The sequence below is a fragment of the Coturnix japonica genome, chromosome 5, assembly GCF_054131305.1.
Source record: "Coturnix japonica strain WE chromosome 5, WE-NBRP24, whole genome shotgun sequence".
Classification (NCBI taxonomy): Eukaryota; Metazoa; Chordata; class Aves; order Galliformes; family Phasianidae; genus Coturnix; species Coturnix japonica.
The window spans coordinates 43,319,649-43,340,056 of record NC_140667.1 but is presented as its reverse complement, the minus strand read 5'-3'; the positions used below and the strand labels follow the sequence as shown (position 1 = coordinate 43,340,056).

The window sequence follows — 20,408 nt, the reverse complement described above, 5'->3', positions numbered from 1 at the left end:
GTGATAATAAGACCCTATTTTTTAAATTACAAAAGTGTTTAGTTATGAGAAAGACATAAGCAGAACTTTCCTGACTCAAAACAATAATTAATTATACTTTAGTAACTCAGGCCAACTATTCAGAGATGGAATAGTTGTGTACACATCGCTAAAGTATTTGTCTCAAAAGTAACTGCATTTTTCCTTACTCTCCACATATTTTTGCTTGTCAGTTTGTCAGGATTTGGAATACAATCCTGCTCTCACCTTGTGGATTTCAGTGGCACAGATTCTTGGTTTTATCATAAAACACATGAGAAATAGGTAAACGTGCACATTACAATATTAATTTAACTCTGGCAGTATCCTTCAGGAGCTTAAATACTTCCTAATCTCTCACAAATTGGATGGTTTTGTTAAAAAAAAACCCAACATGTTATCTATTTATTCATAAACTGCACTTCTTAGCACTTTTTGCAGATTTTCAAAATGAATTTATCCTATTCAGCATCTTTTTTAAGTGATGAAACATCATTAGAAGGGGTTCTCTATGGCTGAGGATGATTCACTTCACCTCACTTCACTGAATACATAAAGACAGTTTATCAAGACAAATACTGAGCAAACACTGAACAAGCAAGAACAATCTGCACTGAAACCCTGGAAATCAAGAGGCATCTTTAAATGAATCTAATTAAATTCGAATCTGAATATTACTTTTGCTACATATGAACACAAGTTCCAGTTCATCTTCAGAAGACAAAAAATATTTGAATGAAATGAAAAGGATGAGTTTTTCCTCTTACTTAGAAACTTAAAAAGGAGAAGAGAGAGAGATGAGGGAGAGAGAGAGTGAGTAAGGAGAGACAGGAAAGACAGGAGGAGAGAGAGGAGTTAGAAAGGTTACATTTAATTGTTTTCATGGCCAGGGAGGACAATACTTTAAATTCATTGCTTGATTTTGGATAAAGTATCTTTTGCTACTATACCTTTCTGCTTGATTAGAGAAACTGGTACTTGATGCCAACCTGCAATAAAAATAACAGTAATTGAAGCTCATATGCTTTTATGCTTTTTTGTGCTCCATTTTGAATAAAGTCAGTAGATTATCTAGTTAAATAATAATAATAATGATAAAAGTTTTATAGAATATTTAAAATGCTATCAGAAATATCTCCTGAAGTGCTCTTAAATTCACACAAATCATTCTGGAACAACATCTAAACTCTAACCAGTTCTGCAATGTCACAAACACTTCCCAGACTTGAAGAAAATTCTACTTTCCTTCCTGTTCCAGAATGATGGTAATGAAGTGAAAACTGCTGTCACATACATATCTAGAACAATTACTAATCTAAAAGGATGTGGCAAAGAATAAACTTTGCCAGAAGCTGAGTACTGGTTGAATTGTTTCAGACTAACACAGCAGCATAGACTGAGCCAGACTTCTCCATGTAGCAATCTGAAGTGAGGCTTCCGGAATAAATGAAGCATCAGTTTACCTTAAAGTACACGCAGATTTCTGCAGAATTTGGTGGCACTACTCATATACCAATACACATCACAGCTATTCCCAAAAATCTACTGAATGTTCAAAAACAAAAGTATAACAGTTTTCCTCAGAAGGAAATCAAAGTCCTATGCAAAGTTTCTCCCCTCCACCTGAATACTATAATGCACGCATGTGGAAGAGGAGTGTTGTTTTTATTTGTTTGTTTTACAATAAACAAAACATTTAGATTCTAATTTCCAAATGGAAAAACATCATGAGACATGAACTACATTAAATACTTGGGAACATCTAAAGCTTTTTCAAAATTAACAGCTTGTGTGTGTTTATCACTACCACTCTAAATATTATTTGAACAAACTCTCATCACCATCTCACTTATTACCTCATTACTTACGTTCAATGCAATTCCTTTCTAGATAGCCACTTACTGCACTTAGAATTTGCCAGAAAAGGCAGCTAGTAGGAACAACATGGGACTTTTACCAAAAATACTCCATGCTGCATGCCATCTGCTGCTTTAAAAACTCAGCTTCCTCCAAAGATGCAGCATTCCTTCTTCAAAGCATAGAAAAAGTTAAACCACTCAGCCCTCATCCCTGTTAATTTATCTTCCAGTTGATTCACTGTCTACGGCTTCTTAATGAGTGTTAGCTCTGTATTTACAAGAATCACACAGAATGGAAATCATCTGCCTAGATTAGAAATTTTGCATTCACCGGAGTTCATTAGCAGTGATTAATGAAAATGAAGGGCTTAATAGTAGCTTTGTTCAAATGGAAGCAGGAGATGGGGAGGCAGGGCTGTAAAGAGCCATATGCTTGCATAAGTCAGTCAAGCAACTTCAGACACTGAAAGTAATGTGGAGAGGAGAGCCATGCCATTTCTGCATGCATAGTGCTGCTCAGAAGTTTGTTCTGAACCACGTAGAATGCATCACTCCCACATCTTAGGCAACAAGTTGTGGAAGCAGCTGATGCAGCAATGACAAGTGCTACAATATAATGGTGCACTTGAGTTATCCAGTGCATACTAGGTAAAAGTCACAACAGAAAAACAGCAGAGACACCAAACATTTAAGACATTATCAAAGATAACCTGATTGAGCAGCTGGTTAGGAAGCCAATGTGCAAATCTTTAGATTTAATAAGCAAACAAAATATGGTTGAGGAACCTGAAATGTTCTTCAAGTAGGCAGAACCAGATGCTATATATAGCTTCACATAATGAAGTTTACGTAACCTCAATTGCAGGCACAAAATTTTTTCAATCATATAGAAACGAGGTCAGTCCTGAATTTACCTTCCAACAGACTGCATGATGTCCAACAGTAGAGGAGCAGCCAAGTCTGGACTAAGGTGAATGAAGGTTGAGAGCACAACAATTGCAAGGCCTAGTGTTTCTTCATCATATTCTTCAAGAATTGCTCCACAATCATGGCATCTGCAAGGAACAGTAAAACAGACATTGAGAAATTCAAAACAATGCATGCAGACTTATTTATATCTTTTAAAAGTACTAAAATTTAGTACTTTCTTTTCAGAATTCCTTTAGTAAAAATGTAATTGTGATCTAAAATTTCCTTAAGTCCGTAGCTTTCAAATATTAATAAAGGTTTCCACTAGCTGCTCTGGCTGTTTCTACACTGACAAAGGAAGATCACAATGTAAGTCTAAGTTTTGAATCCTACATCCTCCAATGCTTAGCTACTTCTCTCACTCTGTATTGGACTGCTTCAGTTTGCTAGCTTATCTCAGCCCAGTAGGATTGTTTGCTCAGTTTGATCAATCAGTTGCTAATGACTCCAACAGATTGTGATACTTTAACCTAACTGAATCGTACAGGCAATTTTCTGGACTTTGTCACTAAACAGAAGGAAAATATGCCAACAAAGTAATGAAAATCAAGCTCGACTGGTCTACATGTTATTAGGTGTTGATGCTAGAGCTTTGGAGAATTGACCAAAGGATGTGTCAAATACAATCCTAACTCTGGGGATCCTTCACTGTGTCACACTGTAAGGTCTGCTTCCAGTCACAGCCTGCTCAGTGGCCTTAACCAGTGATCATCCAGGTAGATCTGTCTACTGGACTGATCACAGTCAGCAACTTACGGTTTTTATTCATAGTTTTTCAGTAATTCAGCACATAGCTTCCCCTTCATGTACATACAGCAGCCTGAACTGTAATCTCACCAGTGCAAGCTCACGGATAACCCACTGAGTCAGAAACACATCTTATGGGCAGCGTTTTGAAATTTTTTAACTTAGAGTAAAATACATTAATTAATTCAAAAAATATACCATACAGTTAAGAGACTGAAAGTAAACTTTATTTCTGTTACGTATATTTATATTTAATTTGATCTATATGAGGCTTAATATATATATTATAGTTTTTTGGAAGAAGCAGAAAATGAACTTACTTGTCAGTCATCACAGTGGGCTGGTCATCAGCAAATTCTTCTGGTGCAGGTACAAACATACTGACTATACTGGGCGCAGATAACAAGCTAGATTTTGTGGCACCTTTAGGCAATAAGGAACAATAAAAACAGAAAAGCAAAAGAAAATCACTAAGCAGAATCCCAAACAGCATTGAACTGACGATCAGGCTCGTAAGGAAGAGCCATACTGCGCACAGAAGAAATATGTATGTCAACAAAAGGATATAGCACGTTCCTCTAATTAACTATAACTATCAATTAAAAACAGATATATCCTTGAAAAAAAAGATAACAAAGAAAACAAATCCTGGGAAGTGCAGGTATTGGTGTAACTATTCATGTTCAGGAAGAGAGGATAATTCTACAGGTCGTATTAGACTGGAAGAAGATTTGCTTCCTTCCCTCATACTTTCAGGGAATCACCTTCTCACCATTCTTAATGACGCAAAGAAGTAAAAAAAGTTTGTATACCTGACCACCGTGCCATCAGCTTATTCACAACATCCCTAACAGAGGCATGAGGGAAAAATCAAACAAGGGACAGTTGGAAGAAATAATTTATAAGAACTTGAGAAACACTGAAAGCATTGGACAGCCGTTAATTAGAAATGCTTTCCACTGAAATTCTTCACAAGCATCTTCATTCTTCAAAACTTAGTTTTCCAGCTGGGAGCCTAGAGGTAGCATAACTTTGCCAATATATGAGGTTCCTTTAGCACTAGGGAAATTGTGCACAGCTGTTTTCAGACAGATGCTTACTTAAAATGAAAAGTTGTGTATAATGGAAAATTCAAACTTTTCTTGTTTACATTCTTTTTTCCAGAATTAGACCAGTACAAGGTAGCCTGAGAGTCTAACCAGTATGATAGTCTTCCCCCTCAATCCCTTTGTTTCCATTAAGCATTAATGATAAGCAGGAAAGAAAAAAGAAAAGAAAAAAAGCAGAGGTGGTAGGACTCCATCTACTCTAGTTGCAAAGAAAACCTCAGGATGGTGAATGCAATGTTAACAGGCACATGGATAAGCCATCAGAAACTTCTATCAAAGTTATGGTGATAAACAAGCCATATTATTTATCTTAGATGCACTTAAGGTGGTAATTTAAGTATTGTTGGTAGTTTTTCTCCAGGACACCAAGATAAAAAGATTTAATTCTTACAGAAAAATATCTTATGTTGTTGCTTTGTATAGCTGGCGTGATAAGAGACTGCATTACAACTGTTCCCATAAAGTTCAGCTCCATTAATGAATCCAGGGAACTCAGCTGACAGACACCATCACATCCTGTATAAGCTGCCCCAAAGGCATTTCGTTCCAAAGATCCATCTATGACAAACATACCTTTTAATCAACTTTTAGAAAAGTATCTATGCCGTTTTACTCTGAATTCAATCACGTGTTATTATACCATCTTTGTTTCTGGTTCCTTCAATCTGCAGATTTAAATTTAACATTAACATTAGCATGTTCTGACAATATTTAACTATGGAGGTGGCTTCTCCATGGATGCTAAGTTCAGAAAGAATTTCTGACAAGATAATCCCAGCTATTACAGGAAAATCAAATGTAATAGCACCTCTCTGGCAAAATAAGAAGCTCAGAAGCTTCCACAATATTTGAACTCAAAATATGAGTGTTGAGTTTTGGTTTCACAAGAAGATGACATTTTACTCAGAAAAAAATATTTCTTTACATACAGAATTCTCTACTTCATAATTGTTCCCTGAGACTTATTTGGATGAAAACAGACACTCCAGGAAGTCCAGAATACTCTCCATAAATGTAGGACATCATCCAGAACATAAGAAATAGAAGTAGATTTTCCATATATTTCTATCCTATTACTTTCCCCTTCACAAACAAATCAAGATCTCTTTACCATGACTTTGGAAGTTCATTGTCATCTTCTCCAGACAGAAGACCCATTGCAGCATGCAATAGCTGTCATAATGCAGGACAAGATATGCAAGACAGTTGAGGGCTTTAAGATAGTTGAATGGAACACAGAATTCACTGTTATTTGGTACTAATGAGTCTAGTCATCTTTGAAGAGAGATTAGGTCAACTGGACACTGAACTAACCTCTGATTCTTAGTGGTGGTCCCTCCAAGTCAGGGTTTAGGCAAACAGGAACATTGCATAGCCGCTTTCCATGCTGTATCTGCTCTGTGAATAAATACAGAACTTTAGTCTCCATCAGTATGAATCCAGTATGTCACCAGCACAACAAGATATAAAAAGTTAAACCAAGAGAAAGACAAATAAAACAGCTTGGGGGGGGGGAGGAAGGAAAAAAAAAAAAGTTAAGTTTTAAGCATACAAAGAGCAAAAGAAAAAGGGAGGAAGAGAGAAATAAAAGTCCACAAAGGAAAAATGACAGATTACAGAACACCAGTGAAGGCATTTTTGAGAAATCTGACTAAACAAGAAATTTAGAGCTAACTGTAAAGATTCAACAAGGTATAGAATATAAGAGCCACAATAAGAGAAAATTAATGTTTAGAAATACCATAGAGTAGAAATTCATGTATAGCTTATTCTGACAGATGCTAGGCATGCAATGATTTTAATGTACAGATAACAAGCTTGAAAAAGAAAGTTTTGAAATAAGAAATGAGAAGCATGGTACCTACCCGTGTTTAAAAAAATAGAAAGCATGCATGGACCAAGCTTGCATCAGATACTTTTGCATTATAACAGTTGTTACACTTGAGCGTAATGACTCGCAAAACTGTAGTGTGACACTGAAACGACTAACAGTCAAATGACCATTTGTCCTGAAAAAAAAATTAATCTGTCTAAATAGTATTTTTACTCTAAAGCTAGCAGTGGAAAAAGGAGACTGAGAGATGCAAAGGTTTCTGGAAGAAAACATTTTACTTAGTATTTCCATGACTGTAGGCCTTTAGTTATTATGAATATTCCACAGAAAAGTAGCAGATGTTATGAAGAAATCTATTGGACTTGGAACAAGGTTAACAAGATGGAGCTCCTATGTGGTTTTGAGTATCGACCTGTTCTTCTGAAACATAGGCTAAATACTTCTCACAGAAGGACAGTAATAACTTTTTAATCTCTAAAAACCTATCTGAAAATGGAAGTTATACCAACTAAGTCTCTTTAATAAACAAACTTTCTTGCTGATACAACCATTGCCATTGCTATTATTGACAAACTCTGAGCAAGCTACTCAACAGACTGGACTACCAGAAAGGGAAGACCTGAGGTATACGCTATACCTTTAGCCATGTTTCAGATACAAGATTTAGGTTGATGGAAGTGGAGGCTGAAGACTGAATATAAAGCAAAACCTCAAACACAACTGTCCAGAACTGGTAGACATTCATTCAACATGCCGGATTCCACAAGACATTTTAAGCATTCTTTTCTCTGGACACATATGGACCTGCTCATAAATTCCTAAGAAGCATAATTCCATAATGTCACTAACACCAAGATGGGCAATTAGTTATCAAGTCTCTAATACGAAATACAATTAATTCATTGTTTAGTGACATCTACTGCAAATCTGAGCACAATCTGAATCTGAAAAAAAAAAACAAAAAAAAAACCAAAAACTCTTCACATGAAAAATAAGGAAATAATGTGCATATTTCCATTTTCATTGTCTGCTTTATTTTCAACCTGGGTGGTGAAAAGGTCAGTAAATGGAAAAACAAACTTCGGGTGTTCAGCATGAGCTGGCAGAAACTTATTTACAGGGAAATGAAACTGGATAGTATAGCGTGCAAATCCTTAGTAATCCACTATAAACATATATGCAAATTAATGATTCCATGCACCAAGGATGAAATTCTATACTTAATGAAATCAACAGCAGTACTTCAAGATGGGTTTCCAGTATGCAAAATTATGGGGACACCACTGTACCAGAGAGGCTACATCCCAAATATCCCAAATCATATCAAGTGAGAATCTGCTATTATGCAGTTCCTCTTTAGACTTGAGACTGATTATTTACCTGCAGAGGCAGAATGAAAACACCTACTTTTCTATTGGATTCATACAGAAAGTAATTGGTTTAAGGAAATAAAAATAAGGAACAATAAACGCAGCTCACCAGTATCCCAAGTGCTGATATTGTGGGGAGCACTAGACTGGTGTTCCAGCTGCCTCTTCATTAGCTGGTTCATTGTCAGAGCTCCCAAAGAGCCTCTTTTCATTTGTCTGAACTGAGCTGCAAGTCAGAAATGCAAAAGGATTTCAAGGGCTCAAACAACATGTAAAACTACGCTTATTTCCTGAACTTACACGCCAGTATGAGGTAAATAGTGATAGGACACAAACTGCTCGCTCAAGGATCCTGCTTGAATCAATATGCACTTTTCACACAGGTACACAGGGTAAAATTATGGCCAAATGACACATCATAAATGACTTGGATGTAGGATCTTATCTAATGTGCCAATTATCAGTGCCTTTTTGTCACCAAATAACACAAGTTTTTCAAAATACTTGGTATCTCTGCAGCGTAAGATACCACCCCAAGTTCCCATGCAGATAGGTGATAAACTCACTGTGTACTGAGAAAGGAAACACAGTTCTCCTCTCAATAAAGTGTGGAGGACTACTGTATGTAAGCTCTCCGCTGGGGAAAAAGAAAACCTGCTCTGCTAACTACGTTCCACCAGCATTCTTCATGCAGAGGTTTCCTAAATACTTGTCACTCAGACATAATACTTGCACATTCTTCTGAAATGTGAAGCCAGCGTGCTTTTGAAAATGGGCCTATTTCATAACCACGCTTCCTTACAAGGAGCAAGAAGCCTTTGCCATTTCCTTATGTGACCATTTATAATACTTACTTAAATGAGTATTACTTCATTCTTACGTGGATTTGCCTCACTGGACAACACATCCAGAAATAATAATAATAATAATAATAATAATAATAATAATAATAATAATAATAATAATAATAATAATAATCCACACTTGTGGACATACTATTTAAGACTTTTCTGGTCATGTATCTTCTGAGTGCTTAAATGGAGGAAGAAATAAACGATATAATATTCCTGACTTTCTTACTTCCCTCCATTCATAAGAAAAATCACATGGAAGAACCATAATACTTCCATTCTGCCAGCTGAATGCAAGCAGTAAAGTATATTTCCAGCACTGAAATCAAATTCATCCTTCACAGTATGAAGACAGAGACTACGACTGAACAAACTAGGCCTACACACATCTCCATGCAGGAAAGCTTTACAAACATTGCTATAAGCATACGTTAAAATGCCTTCTTCAGGAAGGCTCAACAGCAATTGAAGGTAACAAGGCTCAACAACAATTCAAGATCTTCTAATGATTTTTTTTCATTTGTACCTGTGTTCCACGTTGTTTCAAAACAATGCTTTAAAAAACAGGATGTACCTTAAAAACAAAAACAAAAAACTAACTCCTGCCTTATGTGTTAATAAGAACAAAGATAACTTCAGTGGAAATTTGCAGGCAAAATATTTTACCAGGTAAAGTATTTTAAGCTTTACTTTTTACTTTTTATCCTTTCAATGTATCAGAGAGCTTTTAATTTGGTATTTCTGTTACAAGTACAGTCTCCTGCCGCACTGCTGCAAAGCAGCCCTTGTATAACTGCATTTCTGGAATGGAACCAGGGCAGGACATTATTATGTGTCTCCCTTTTTAAGTTATATTGCAGCTGTTTTTCAGAAAAGTATGAAAAAAAACCCATAATTTTCATCAGTTTCAGGGCAAGAATTTTAAGTAGTCGCTTTATCACTTTATCAAGTACAGAATTTCCTAATGAAAGAACAGCAATTAATGTTAGAACTGACAAGGCTGCTTGGAGTGCAGATGACTGCCAAATTTTAGAAAATTATCTCTCTGAATTTTCTTAACAGCTTTTGTAGTTAGAATTAAATGTTCGTGCACATTTCCCATCATCAGGCTGCTATTAAGCAGGTTTGGATTTCTACTTTTATTTACCTGATCTCTCATGTACAACAATGATTTCAATTATCAGGAATTAAAAAAGAAAATCCAAAAATGTAAAACCCAAGACTGTCAGCCTTTGAACCATGTTGGAGCCAGTCTGACTGCTGTGGACCAGCATGTGACATTTCCAGTCCATCACTGACTGGTGATACAGGGTGGGATTCATGATCAGGTGAAAACACAGGAAACCTGTGAATCATGAGGGCATAAATAACTTCCATATATATTATTTGCTGAGTCTTTCATCTGAAGACACATAGCTAGTGATCTGATCAATCGCTTTGCTGAGGAATTCTCTCCCCAAGAAGTCCAAAGGCAGTATCTTCCTATCGCAATTAATGACATGCTTTCTGTGACCTAACACTTGTTGAACAAGTAACATTATCTGTTTGTGTTACGATGTGCCCTGTGAGCACAATCCTGGTCAGCATTTGTTATGCGAAGCACTATAAAGGCACATAGTAAAAGGCCAAAAATACTTCAATTGAAATATACAAGGGACACAGTGGATGTACCCATGCTCCATTGTACAGCTGGAAGCTGAGGCAAACAGATAGAAGTAAATTGTTGAGAGTAGTTGAGCTATAACATCTACAAACTCCTTCAGTACATGAGAGTGAATTCTATCTGGCCTCATGGACTTAATAAGTTATGCTTAAATGTTGAGCTGATACAGCTGCTCCCTTACAATTCCTGTGACCAGAAATGGGAAAGTCAGTGCTCCCCTAATTATGTTTCTCCAATTCTGAGGTTCGGGCAGCTCAAGTTAAATACTGAAGTAATAAAAGGCATTAAGCCTCCACCCTTTACTTCTCCTTACTTTTTAGGTGCCCTCCTCCTGCTCTTTCAATGTGATACACTTGAAAAAGCCTTTTTTGTTGTCTGACACTACAGTAGACAGTATCAACTCAAACTGAGGTTTGGTATTTCACATTTTTTTCCTGCAGATGCAAACTACAGCTCTGTACTCTTTCTGTGAAGCAAGGCCTTTACAGTTTATTTCCAGGCAGAGTTCCCTGTTCAGTCAGGCCAGGCTTCTGCCCCACTTACTTGATTTTGCCATACAAAGGGATTGAGCACAAAGTATTGTGGTTCAAAAGTACACCCCCCCACCACCCCGGGCTCTCTCCAACCGCCCTCTCTTTTTTGCACCTGCTGCTGCTGCCTCTGTTGCTGCTGCAACTACCAGGGCATCCTGCAGCTTCCTGCCATTTTGAACTACTCAGTATGATACAGATACTACTCCACATTTCATGTATTGGAATTTACAGAAACACAGAGCACTCACTAAAACCAGACAGAGATAAGTCTTAATCGGTGGCTATTTAGCTGCTTTTCTGATTGACTTCTATGTCATTAGGTGGAAGACAAGTGTGCAGTTCTACAAAATGCTCATCACTCAAGATGCTTTTGGCAAAACCAGAGAGGAAACTGCTGTTCCAAGAGCTAATCCAGCATGCTACAATACCATCATCCTGTAATAAGGCTGATACTTTGATCTAGCAGCTCACTGGTACCAAAGCAGATCATCGTTTCCCCTCCCTTTTCTACTATCCATAGATGCTGTCCCATCAATCTTCAGATGTCTTAGTTAACATTACCTAGTTGGACACACCGTTCTGGATCTTGTTAGATTATTCCAAGATGCCTCCACCTTCCACTGTTAACTACACCTACCCTACTAAGCCATGTGACAAAAACTTTTTAAATCAACCTTGCTCACTTTCCCCTGAGATGAGTAAAGGACTCTCAAATGAGAACTTAATGCATTTCAGCTGAGTGGCTGTAAAAGCATTTTACAAAAATCGCAAGAGTTTTGTTGTGTGGTGGTTATTTTTTTCCCTAAGGTAAAACAGTAAATATGATGAAGACCACAGTAATAGTCCTGTGAAGCTCTAATACTCTGCTCTGTGCACAGAGAGTTGACAGTGTTTTTTCTCTCGCTGTAAAATAAGTATTAAGCTTCAGTGAAATTCTGCTTTTATCTGCTACCTCACTTATATCAGGAAAACCACATCTGACAAATTTGGCAGCTCACAACAGAAAATCTTGTGGTTACTCACTGCTAATGTCCTCAACATAGATTTAACCAATCTAATGATGTCCAGCACAGCCATGTTTCCAAAAATCAATAAAACTCAGAGGGAGGTATTTGCCATATATGATATTTATCTGATGTATAAATACAACAAAAATTCTTGAATCTTTTTGAACAACAAAAATTCTTGAATCGGGGATGCACTTACTTGATATGGAAGAGTGACTACTTGTCTCTGGGACACCTGCTTCAAGGGTTGGTGCAGAAGATGATTCTCTTGGCATTTCCAGAGTTGAAAGTCCTTTGGCAGCAGGATCTACATACAGAGATTGTACTTAAACTGTCAGTGTTTATAATTGATAAATATTTTCCATCTGCTTTCATGCTGGATGTCTTTTCCACATTTTTTCAATCATCCATTTACCATCTGGCATCCACAGCAGTTCTAAAAGGACTCAGCAGTAATGTTTATAGATGCACAGGGATCTATTACTTAAAATTGCTTTTTTAAGGAGATTTGTACCTACAGCCATTTAGAGCTCACAACAAGTGTGCATAGAGTTTGATTTTGATCCCACTTAAAAATTGATTAACAGGACCACCAACATGTAAACATTTATCTATGCTGTAATGAGGCTCAGGCAGGAAATTCTGTATCCTACAATTGTGTAGTTGAAGAAACAATCACCATTTGCACATTTAATTCAGATATCACTTTTGTCAGAAGCCCTTCTAACACATATGGATGTATAACAGGCTGACAGAGCTCAAATAAGGCTTTGAACTTACAATCACTGTATTATGATGGTGATACTAAGCCTACTTAAACTAATTACAACACATATGTTCTCAAATAAATTAATTAGTAAGGCTAAACAAAGGAAAACAGACGCATGAGACACATTAAACTACTCAAGTAACTAAATTACCTAGTTATGCAAACTGACTGTAACGTAAGTGAGCATTTAATGAGTCATTATGACTGGTTTATGCTCCCTTTGGATGACAAATGTAGATGCCTGCCATCAAATGACTATTGTATATGCTAAAATCCCAGCTTCCAGGTGGTATTTCAGAACGGGGACAGTCCTTTCAAGATGTTTCAAGGATGTTTTTTTTTTAGGGAATTCATGAAAACTTACTAGTGGTCATCACTATTAAATTAAAAAATATAAAATTGAATCTAAATGCTTTTAATGACCATTCTTCTCAGAGAACCTATGTGAAAGGTTCAAAAGCACTTGGCTCTCTTTTGTTTTTACAGAACTTCAGCTGTTCATCAGCTTATTGGTTCCACAAATGGAACATTCAGCCTCGAACAAAGGTAACAGCACAGTTACGATCACATTCAATGATTTCTCCTTGTAGAACTGGAATATCATAAATCATAATTGGAAATTATACCATGGTTCCCTCTGAAGTAACTGAGAAATAAGTGAGGTCAAGCATACACAAGTATTACTATTCTCTTCAAAGAACTGAGGCCTGGAGGAGTTTCTGATTTTATAATTAATTTATGTTTTTATAAAGACTGATAAAAATCCAATCACTTAAAAATCCTTAAAAGAAATAGCCACAGAAGAGGCAGCAGAATACATTTTTAACTCTGTTCTTGACACTTTTGGTTGAAATCCGAACAGTTTAATTGTACTTTCTCTCTACCTGAAGAACTTAGGAACAAAACCCTATACTGAAATGATCTGGAAAAAACTAAGGATGCATGGGAGTACTCCATAGTTTTCCACATGCTAGCACTTCAAATCTGTAATAACTGCAAGCCTTGTGAACTTTATGTATATTGAACTAGAGTATAAAAACAAAGCATGAATGTCTTTGGTACTGAATGCTATCTGTAGTTAATTCCATGTGCTCTTAGCTCTGCTAAGTTTTCCATTTTGCTTTCCACTGTCTTACATCTGCAGAAGAAATAAGAGACAAAAGTCACTCTATATAGAGAAGGATCAGCATAATATGGTCTAGATTAACAGGATAAAAGGCACAGAAGAATGACAATTTTACTGACTGCTCACATAAAGAAGTCATGGAGTTCCTCTCCCTATCTTTGATATGAGGGGCAGTGTTTTTGTCATTGAGCTCCAACTTCCTTTTCACATGGGCTCTCCCCTGGACATGGATGATACCCGCAGGGCTAGTACATTCCTTGTGAAAAACAAACACTGAGCTAGTTCAGATTGCACCAAATTAAATATCTCTGTATACCTATCTGTTGCAAAAACCTTCACAATACACACCATTAAGACAGCAGTTGACCTCACCTGCTTCCTTCTGCTCTCCCAGTTTGTCAAGGATGTTAAAGGAAATGTCCAGGTATTCTCTCTGAATAGCACTCACAGCAATCTTCCTCTGCTTCCTCTGACGGGGGACAATCTGAATCTTAAATTCTGATTCCTCAGTCTCCTCTTCTTGTTTTTGCTCTGTGTTTTGTTCAGTATCAGACTCCGGATTGTTACCAAGTTTATCACTTTCGGTTTGATTTTCAGAATCCTCGGGAACTTTAATGAGAACTGTTTTAACACTGGGACTTGGAATTGCTCCACTAGGCCTAATTTCCTCCACACTGAGTTCAGAGTTATCATCAAGGGACATTTCTGGAAGGGCAAATGACTTCTGCAGCAGGTCTCTTTTCTGTTTCAGTGTTAGGGAGTTCCCACAGGATACATCATGAAGTTCTTCAGGTTTACCTACATCCAAAGAGTTCTTCATATCTTTGGGAGAAGTAGAAAGGATGTCCTCTATTCCCGCTGAAGTGCTGTTGCTTGTATCCTTAGAACTGAAGTCTTTGGAACAATCTTCAATGCTGAACTGGACCAGAGGAGTTGTACTGAGGCTGAGCGCAGAAACGTTGATGGGTGTTGAGGGAGATGACACAGTGGTTTTGCCAGAGATCTCATCATTTAACTGGTTTGTTGTTTCTTCTTCATCACTCTCCACTATTCTTAGAGGAGGAAGTGGTTCAAATACTAAAGAGTCACTGTCTGAAGTGGAAAGAACTGAATGCTTTTCAGGACCTGATGTAGAGTCAGAGGACAAATCTATCAGATCTAAATCTTCTTTGGGACCAGTGGGTTTAACTGGAGAGTCCACCTTCACTTCAAAGGTTTCCATGCAGTTTAACCTAACTTCTGGTATGACAGGTCTTCTTGTTTCCTGGAAACTCTCTGCAGGAGGAGGATTTTCTTGTATTTCTATATTTTCAGCTTTAGTAGAAGAATTCTGCCGAGATCGTCCATAATCACTCTGCCTGTGTATCGCGTAAGCAGCAGGGACAGGTGGTTTTTCTAAGTCACATCGATCTATGCAGGACTTCCTGCGATGCTCATCTAATGTAAACAACAGGGAGTCTGCATTCCCTATATCAAGAGATTTTTGTTTTAGAGAGCGGAGTTTTTTTTTCTGAATGCTTTCTTCTCTCACACAGCGTAGAATACTGTCTTGTAAGGCCCCCGTCTCTCTATATTCAGCCAGCTCTATTTCACCTGATTAAAACAGAGAGAGCTAATACTACCTTAGTTGGAAACTTCTGCAAGATATCTTCATCTCACAATTCACTGGCATTTCAAATACAAAACCAGTATTCATCAAAACCCTCTAAAATTTGTTTTCACCTCAGAGACACATCGTATAGATTTTTACAAATTAAAAGAGATTAACAAAACAACTACCAAAAAAACCCCTACGTATAAATAAAAGAGTTTATCCACATTCTGTTTATCCTGGATAGGTGCAACCTGCAGGCAGACTGCTTTACCTTATGCATTGGATAGAAGATTACACAATCAAGGAATTTATAAGGGCATTTGGTATGGCTGTGTTAGTCATAAAAGGTAAAGGAAGAAATTAGCTACACAGACCATTTTGAAGAGGTTTCAAAAGAACTTTGGATTACAGCATTGTGGACATGCAGTGCAATAAAGACTGCAAAGAAAGGTGATAATTTGAAACTAAGAGTGGGAAATTGTATTTCTACATGAGTAAGATGAGAAAAAAATCATACTTCTCTGAGCATTCATCTCAACTGGTTGATATTTCACCATTTTGCTGCCACCAATTCTTTTCAGTCTTGCAAAGAACGTTTGAGATTCTTTATTGCAAGGTCCAGTTGGTGTATCATGAATGTCAGACTCATCAAAAACACTGTCTTCCTCTGCTGGACAAAGGAAAAATAATCTTAACAAAGTGTAATTCCTTGACTGAAAAGCTGTCAATGAGATAAAGCCTCAGCTAAGCTTTCAATTAAACTTGAAGAGTTATCTGAATTTTGGGGAAAAAAAGAAAGACCAAACACCTACAGAAAATAGCTAGAGCCTCCCCATTCTTGTTACATCATGAATTCAAGTTAAAAAGAACAGAGATAAATGGAAAATGGGTTACCTAATAACAGCACTGATCCATTAGATGAAAGAAAACAATAACTTTACACACTGACTTGAGTAAATAACTGTCCACACTGCTCAGTGAGAAACTGTAAACTACAGGAGATGGGAATTAGTACGACTGCAAGGTCTGTAATAAATAAATAGGAAAGTGAAAAAGAAAAAAGAACAATAATCTTGAATGGTGGGTAATAGTAATAGAATGAAATCTAAAAATATGAACTATGAAAATATTGATCTGAGTAGTAATAGTGAAACATTGTGGTTGAATATGAGAACCTGTGGTTGGAAATAGCAGACTCCAAGGGATGAACCAGTCTTCTGCCTTTAGACGTAAGTATCATACATGTTTGCATCTGAGCTTCTCAACTTTAGCCCCATTTACATGGAGGAAGAAAACAGACTTTGAGTTCACTTCCACTTTTAAACCTCTACTATTTGGTACTATACCATGTTATTATAAAGTAGTTTTAATACACGGTTTTTAACATTTGCTTTAAGATGAGATGTTACGCACTCCAGAAGGGGCTGCTTTTTATCTTATCCAACTGGATTCTTGATTCTAGACCACTAGAGCATGTATGTGTGTGTATATATATACATATGCTTGGTCAGATAAATTGTACTTTCTATATCTGAATATAGCAATAATGCAGTGAAGGGTGGATGCAACTCTTATATATGTGTACAATTAGTTAAAATGCTCGTTAAAAAAGCCAAAGACTACCTAGGTGTGGTGAGTGAACTACTCAGCCTAAGGCATCCTCTCTCCAAGATAAAAGTTAGACTGCTGCGCTATGCTTAGTCTATAAAGGAACAGTGAATTTATTTATGTTGCTATAGAGGGCTGTAGGGTGTCAGATAAATAAGACCTTGTACTTAATTCTGAGAATTATGCTCTACATTTTAGACCACATCTGCCCATTACTACAACATCTGTGATACTTCATGGATTAAACAAATGACTATCAAATAAATGGAAGTGTTTCAAGTACCTTTTTCCTTTTCACTGTATCGGCTTATGTTACTGTTGTCACTATACAAAGGACCAGCAGTTGCATGGGGCTTGCAGCTGTGATACTGAGCATTGAGGGTATTGACTGTGATATGGATTAGGTGAAGTACAATCTTGCTGATTTCACAGTCTCTGTAGGGGTACTGTTCAGTGAAAGAGAAAAACTTCAGCTTAAATCTCAACTTTTCTCCACGGATAAACATTTAGGCAGTAAAACAGAAAAATGACAAGAATATTGTGAAGCTTGGATGTACCATTCATTTTTAGTGTTTCCACTTCCTTGAGTGCTCTGTAAAGCTGCAAGAACTTTGTTAAGCATAACAAAAGTATTCACAACAACGTTTCAGTGTGTAAATATCCTATATTTTAACAACAATCAGAAAAAGCATCACTTAACTAAAGAATAAAAGCTAATAAGCTAACTGCCTATTTAAATTCTAAAAAAACCTAAATATTATATATGACCTTTCTAATTAGCTTTTCAGTCTGTACATAGCATTTTACAGTTTTCAAACCCATATTTTTCCTTCACAGTTAACTATGGGAAAGACAATACAGACAGCGGGAATAACAGGTCAGATAGCACAGTTGAAAGCCTAACTACTTTGGGCTCTGAAATTAAATACAAAGAGTAAGCAAATCAGAGGTGTTCTTTGCAATTCCTTTCGTTTGCAGTACAGTTAGGTGTTCCATGTAATAAATTTCACTTTTAAGCATGAATTCTAAGATAAACAGCACCTCTTTGGGACCACTCACCTTGTAGAGAATGACAAGTAAAGCCTTTAACCACATCTGCCGAATGTGAGGTTTGAGGGACCAGAGGGAGCAACGAGGAGGCTGCTGAAAGTAATGCCTTAGCTGAGGACAGGTGCAGTATTTCAACACCTGCACCACCAAAGGAAGAAGGTGTTTTCCCAGGTTGATGTTGTAGTCCATCACCTGAAAAGAATAACAACACAGGGGTTAACTCATCAAAATCAGCTTGTGGGACATTTCAGTATGGAGAAGAGAAGGCTGAGAGGGGATCTCATCGCTGTTTATATGTGTGCATATGCATGAAGTGCAGGAGTTGAGTTGATGGGGCCAGACTCTTTTTGGTGGTAAGCAACAGTAGAGCAAAGGGCAACAGTCACAAACTGTAACACAGGAAGTTCCACATTAACGCAAGGAAGAAATTCTTCTGTAGCAATGGAGCACTAGAACAGGCTGTCCAGAAAGGTTGTGGAGTCTCCTTCTCTGAAGATATTTGAAACCTGCCTGGATGCCTATCTGTGCGACCTGCTGTGTAATTTTTCTTTAAAGCTGTATGTCCAGAAATCAGTAGTTGAATTTCAAGGACCCACAAAATCCTTGTCTCTGACACTGACAAAGGATGGTCATTGTACCGGATGGTACAATGCAAACAAATCTGGCACATCCCCTAAGATCTTTCACCTTCCTGCAGTTTAAGTGGATTTGGTGCTTTAAGAGGGTGCTTGTCCATCTAAATAGACACAAATCTTTCTTCTACATCATCCATTTCCTTCAAGTCTTCATTTTTTGGTTTTGCTTTTATTACAAGAAAGGGATGGGCCCAATTTACTAACACAAACCTCAAATCTCAAGTTTCCACTTGAACAAGATGAATAAAGTTTAGTCCCTACAAAATTCTCTAGTTTGATGTGTAGCTGCCTCAAATTTTACTGTTACGTGCATGGACTTAAACAGATGAATACTACATCTATCTTTGTATGGTTACCCTGTAGAACAGATGACATATAATCACCAAATATGGTTCTTCCCTGCAGCGTGCCTTGTCCTCTCAGGATGACATACAATTATATAACACAGTTAGGAAAAAATCATCCATACAAGGAAGACAGAGCTCAGCCTTAACTCAGCACATAATGTAATGCAGATGTGTCTTAACTGAGCAGATCCATTTTTTAAGATGTCACAGGAAGGTCTGGAATAAATAACATTGCAAACACTGAGCAGAACTCAGCCTGGGATGCAGAGCCTGACACGGCATAGCTAGGCTCTACCTCTGCTGTAATTCCCCCCTGAACACAACTGTACAACATTGCCACCATGTGGGGCAATACTGAACTGGCTTCAAAAAACAACTCTGCTAGAGAGAGAAAGAGATACATGCTTTCAAGGATAAGACCGGAAAGCAGCCGTAGGGAACAAAAACAGTGATCTAACTTGCCACTGCCAGACATTCAGTAAATCACAGCAAGCCCGAAACTACTTTTACACACTCCAGCTTTAAAATGTACAGGTGAGGGATTATTCATTAACAATACACAGCAGCGATGCCCCAAGACAAGGGATCAGGATGCATTTGCTGCTACACAGTATGCATTAAAACCTTCTATTTTGCCTATGAAACACCATCTGATGATGCTTCACCACAAAGAATACTCTGAAAGCATGAAACATTTTTCATCCTAGGATCACAAACTGCTCTATCAGTAAGAATCAAACCTTAGAAGAGCATTGTGGGGTAAGAAATTATAGCTCTCTTTACTTTGAATATGAAGAAAGAAAGCATTATTTTGGTACAAATGCAGCTGTGCTACCACCATTTCAACAGCAGGCAAAGAGAAATAACAGAAAAAGACAGTAAGTGCCTTCACCTACTTGTGCTATTCCAGCAATAAAGGCATTAAAGCAGGTGGAAACACGCATTTTTTGTGGTGCAATCATGAAGCATCCTTCCTGCTGATCATAACCAAGCAGGACATACAGATGGCGCTTGACTGTGTTGAAAGCCTTAGCACTGCTAATGTCCGACTCAGCACTGCTTTCATCCTTTGCCATGAACTTCATTAGCACTGTGATCAGCTGGTGAACAGTCTGGTGATCGATCCCAGCATCTTCTGGCAGTAAGTCTTTTATTGTATTATCATTCTCTGGGGAGGGTTGTCCTATCAATAAAAGAGAATCATCTGTATCAGTTACTGCATAAAAGCTGCAAAAAGGGATATACAAAGTAGACCACAAATTTCTTCCAACGTTAATTGTTCCATTTCCACGTAGATGAGGTCACAAGAGAAAGGTGTG

General features: G+C 37.4%; 1 protein-coding gene across 13 annotated transcripts in view; it reads right to left on the bottom strand.

The window, feature by feature from the left end:
* Positions 1-20,408, bottom strand: part of UNC79 (unc-79 subunit of NALCN channel complex) — an 84,915-nt gene that overhangs the window by 24,895 nt on the left and 39,612 nt on the right. For 6 of the 13 annotated variants that reach the window (XM_015865404.3, XM_015865399.3, XM_015865405.3 and 3 more), the window contains 11 exons: positions 19,986-20,272; positions 18,117-18,299; positions 17,341-17,503; positions 15,967-16,119; positions 14,228-15,448; positions 12,160-12,267; positions 8,016-8,132; positions 6,017-6,100; positions 3,914-4,016; positions 2,792-2,932; positions 969-1,007 (listed from right to left, as the gene is read on the bottom strand). In XM_015865404.3, the coding sequence (XP_015720890.2) occupies positions 969-1,007; positions 2,792-2,932; positions 3,914-4,016; positions 6,017-6,100; positions 8,016-8,132; positions 12,160-12,267; positions 14,228-15,448; positions 15,967-16,119; positions 17,341-17,503; positions 18,117-18,299; positions 19,986-20,272 (2,599 nt within the window). The remainder of the gene's footprint in view (positions 1-968; positions 1,008-2,791; positions 2,933-3,913; positions 4,017-6,016; positions 6,101-8,015; positions 8,133-12,159; positions 12,268-14,227; positions 15,449-15,966; positions 16,120-17,340; positions 17,504-18,116; positions 18,300-19,985; positions 20,273-20,408) is intronic. The other 7 variants (XM_015865400.3, XM_085549397.1, XM_015865403.3 and 4 more) reach the window with 6 other exon arrangements.